This window comes from Triticum aestivum, unplaced genomic scaffold (genome assembly GCF_018294505.1).
Source record: "Triticum aestivum cultivar Chinese Spring unplaced genomic scaffold, IWGSC CS RefSeq v2.1 scaffold162800, whole genome shotgun sequence".
NCBI lineage: Eukaryota > Viridiplantae > Streptophyta > Magnoliopsida > Poales > Poaceae > Triticum > Triticum aestivum.
In genome coordinates, this window is record NW_025239316.1 from 1 (window position 1) to 3,933 (window position 3,933).

At 39.3% G+C, this 3,933-nt stretch overlaps 1 protein-coding gene across 1 annotated transcript; it reads left to right on the plus strand.

The window, feature by feature from the left end:
* Positions 1–17: 17 nt before the first annotated feature.
* Positions 18–3,933, plus strand: LOC123176710 (uncharacterized; the record flags this gene model as incomplete). Its single annotated transcript, XM_044590797.1, is given in 18 exon segments — positions 18–30; positions 208–249; positions 371–430; positions 522–593; positions 710–784; positions 874–933; positions 1,024–1,098; positions 1,462–1,626; positions 1,717–1,797; positions 1,946–2,056; positions 2,168–2,304; positions 2,378–2,494; positions 2,589–2,729; positions 2,819–2,884; positions 2,990–3,255; positions 3,351–3,540; positions 3,667–3,777; positions 3,862–3,933. Coding segments are annotated over 12 exon segments (1,479 nt in total), but the record flags the coding sequence as incomplete, so codon positions are not given.

Here is a 3,933-nt window from a genome sequence, read left to right on the forward strand (position 1 = left end):
GTGCTGCGGCACATTTGGATAATGTAGCGGGTAATGTGGACATCGATCACACTACTATCTTTGGCCCCAATAGTTAGTACCATATAATTCTATTTTTGATGTGTTTCTCACCACCACATTACCTAGGGAATAAAACTTGAAAACAAGACATCAAGAAGGGAATTATGGCTCCTGTCACTAAGCTTGTTTATTTTTACCCATTTTCAGATGAGAACCCACCTGGGAGATCTTCAGCCCAACTCGCTCGGGGTGATTCCCAATCCTCAGTGACCAACTGCCATCAACATTTTTCACACCCTTCTCTACTTTTCATTGCTGTCTTTTTAACGATATATCTTAGCTTTTGCTACTTTTCTTGATGGCCCAGCAGAACGGTCGATTCATGACATTCCTGCTGCTACAGACAATATTGAAGTTGATGGCACCAGTAGTAAGTTTAATCTTGTTCTTTTCTCTCTTTTCTGCCTCACTAGCGCATTTCTCTATATTATGCCCTTTCAAAAATCACACGTTATGTGCAGTACAATCCGAAGCCGACCGCAGTGTTCAGCGAAACGATGGTGTGGATCCCAGCAAGAATCTTCCATCGTCAGGTATTGGTCATGATGGCACATAATTTTATAAGTTAATTCTATGACTCACCACAACGCAACTAGTCATTTGCATATCATGTATTTAAACCTTGTGTATTTTTACTAATTATCAGCAGATGGCCCACTGCAAGGTTCTCTTACCCAACTGCTCCAGGGTAATATCGAAGCTTCTACGACCAAGTCCCAGCAAGGTTTTTGCACACCCTTATGTTATTAAATTGCATTTCTTTGTTCTTACAAACCATATTATTTGTCACCGCTTTTGTTGTTGCTCTTGCAGAAAGCTTGCTTACCGCATTTTATGGACCTTATGACAAAAGCGAAAATGATTGCACAAGTAGTAAGCTTACATTTTTCTGTATGTTTCATATGTCTTCAACTTGAATAAACTAATTTTAATTGTATACCTTGTCAACATTTGCATGCGCAGACCAGCCCAATAAACCTCATCAAACAGTTGAGCCACACAATACTGTTGACTCTATGAACAACCTTCCACCACCAGGTTTCATTCCTCATCTCACTTTCCATTCTATGCTAACTTGATGTAGTGATTCATGTAATTTAAATGTTTTTCACATATGAAGCTGGTAGTGACTTCTTACATTTGATGGTAAAACCCACTTGTTATTGTAGTAATCCCTCTAAGGGTTTCCATGCACACATTTATGATAATACCAAGTTTCTTTTCTAGGAATTCATTTTATTTCGTGGTGTTTCCACTTGTCATTTATTGTAACACCAACTAGATATTCTAGTAATCTATTTATTTCCGCCTAGCTATGTTGAAAATTGAACGCACCACGACCAACTATTTCTCACCTTTTCTTTAACCCTACACGACAACTTCTGAACGCTGTGCATGCAGACAAACAACATGGCTCTGACAGCCACTCAAAAACCGATTGCCCTACTCATGCTGCTAACTGTTCTGATGTGGATGCGCAAGGAATCACCGATCCCATTATGTTTTCTCAAATGTGTGAAGGCATTGAATATGATGGAACTGGATGCCCCTCATGTGATGCAGACGGTCAGTTCATTAATCATAATACAAATTCAATACATCTTCGGACTGCACTTGTTTATGGTAATACTATTATAATTTTTCTATACTGCACAGCGCGTCTTATTAATGAGGTGCACCTTGATGACCTAGGCCATGAGCATGAAGAAGAAGCTGAGATAGCTCCAACTAACACTGGTAACTAGGATACAAATCTATTACTTCTCTTTTGACATGTTTCTATATTTTCTCTTACTACTGGTCTTGTTTATCTATTTGTAAATACTATCTACTGCTTGGTTGTTTCATGTACAAATATTTTCTTCGAATTTCTTTTTCTTTCTAGATGCAGAAAACTTGGGGGTGGGTGTGTCAGACGTATTCACGGGCCAAAAGTTTGTCAATGAGGCACAAATCGATGCAGAAGCTGCTGATCACACAGAGCAGGTCTCAAAAGGTTGTTTTTCCTACTCAAACTTAAGTCCATACCAACTTATAAATAGATGTGTCGGCTTCGCCAAAATTATAACATTTTTTTTCAATGACTTAATTTTATGGTTAAGTATAGATGGTCATTTATCTGTGGATGCACCAATAATTACTGGTCAAGTCCCAGTTAACCATGACAATGATGCTGATCGCCAAATTACTGTCCATGAACCAATTAGCCACACAGAACAGTGTACCACCGCAGAGCAATTTCAGGTAATACCCTCCATTACGTCTACATAGCTCCAAATATAGCACATTTCTAATGAAGTATCCATCATGTATACAGTTGGAAGATGCCAACACACCTGAATCCTTAGTATCCTTCGGTCAGCCAACACAAGAATGGGAAGTTAGCCAACAACTTCGAGATGCTAATATTCACCCAGACAGAACCCCCCATTTTGTAATTATCTATCTTTATGCTTACTTATAATTATTATGCCAGGTGCTCATAAATCTTATTAACCTCCTTTTTTACTATTTCCATTTCAATGCAGGATACTAGAGAGCCATCCCACAAAGTGTGTATTAGGAGTGGCAGTGAAATCATCAAATTACCTCACACTGGAGCGGAGGCTCAACCTACCAACCTACAGCAGTCTGCCTCCACTGCACAACAGGCTGCCCACACTATCCAGGTGATACTTTTTATAAGTGCATTCTTTCGTAAATCAGAGTTGCGGCTGCACACACATTGCCTAAAATTTACCATTTTAATGTCTGTCAGGTCTCTGATGCATCTGCTCTACAGCTGTCTCCCAGGCGCTCGGCGAGATTTAAAAAAACAGATGTTGTAAGTGCTGCCCTGCTATTAACTTTGTTTTTACATTTTTTTCCAATAGTAATGTTCACATACATAATATCGTATCTCAGTTGGGTTATTTTCTACATATTTCAGTCTACGGAAAAACATACACTTGTTCGCACCGCCAAGAACATGGAGAAGGACAAAACCAATGTCCCAAGCTTTGTGAACCCCAACCAATTCGGAGCTCCTGGAAATGTTCTGCAATGCGGTCAACTACCAGTTATCGTAAAGAGGATCAGGAAGAGACCATTGAAGATCATTTCTCCATTTAAATTACATCCTGTTAAGTCTACCATTTCTCTCAACCACGCCCGAAAACTCCGTGACATAGTAATCAACGACCTTGATCTCAAAAAGTAAACCTTCACACCATTGCATCCTATTTTTAATGTGCACTAATTATTTCATCATTTTAAAATACATTACAAATTCCGAATTAACCTTGTCATAGGACTGGACTTCTTGCTTACGAACCTTCTAAGTTATATCTTACTGGCATGGATCTCGCAAAAAGCTTCGGCGATGGGGCATCAATGCTACCCAGCTTGATGGAATACTACATAGACATTCTGCGTCACGATGAGATTAAATTAAGGCCCACGTCGGCTGGGTACAGGATGTTCCTTCGTTGGTCACTATCGGTATTTAAACCTGATTTTACAATTATCCATTTTTACTATGGCTAACCATTCCATGTTCTCGTTACCTAAGTATTCAGCATCATTTTGTCAAATCAATAATCAACATTTTTGAATTATTATGTGCAGTTCCACCTTAATGTCGATGCTCGGCACGAGACGCAATCCTTCAATCCTACTTTCATTGAGGCACTATTAAAGGAAGACCTCGCGGATAAAGACCCTCAAGATGTTCGCATGGTAAGGTTCCTTACTGCATCACACTTTTCATCTTGCATGCTCTACATCCTTTGCTCTCCATTCATATTTTTTTATCTGCTGCAGATATTATGGGTATCCCATCAGGGCAGTCATTTCTCAGTTTATTGTGTGAATCGTGTTCACAGACGGATTGAC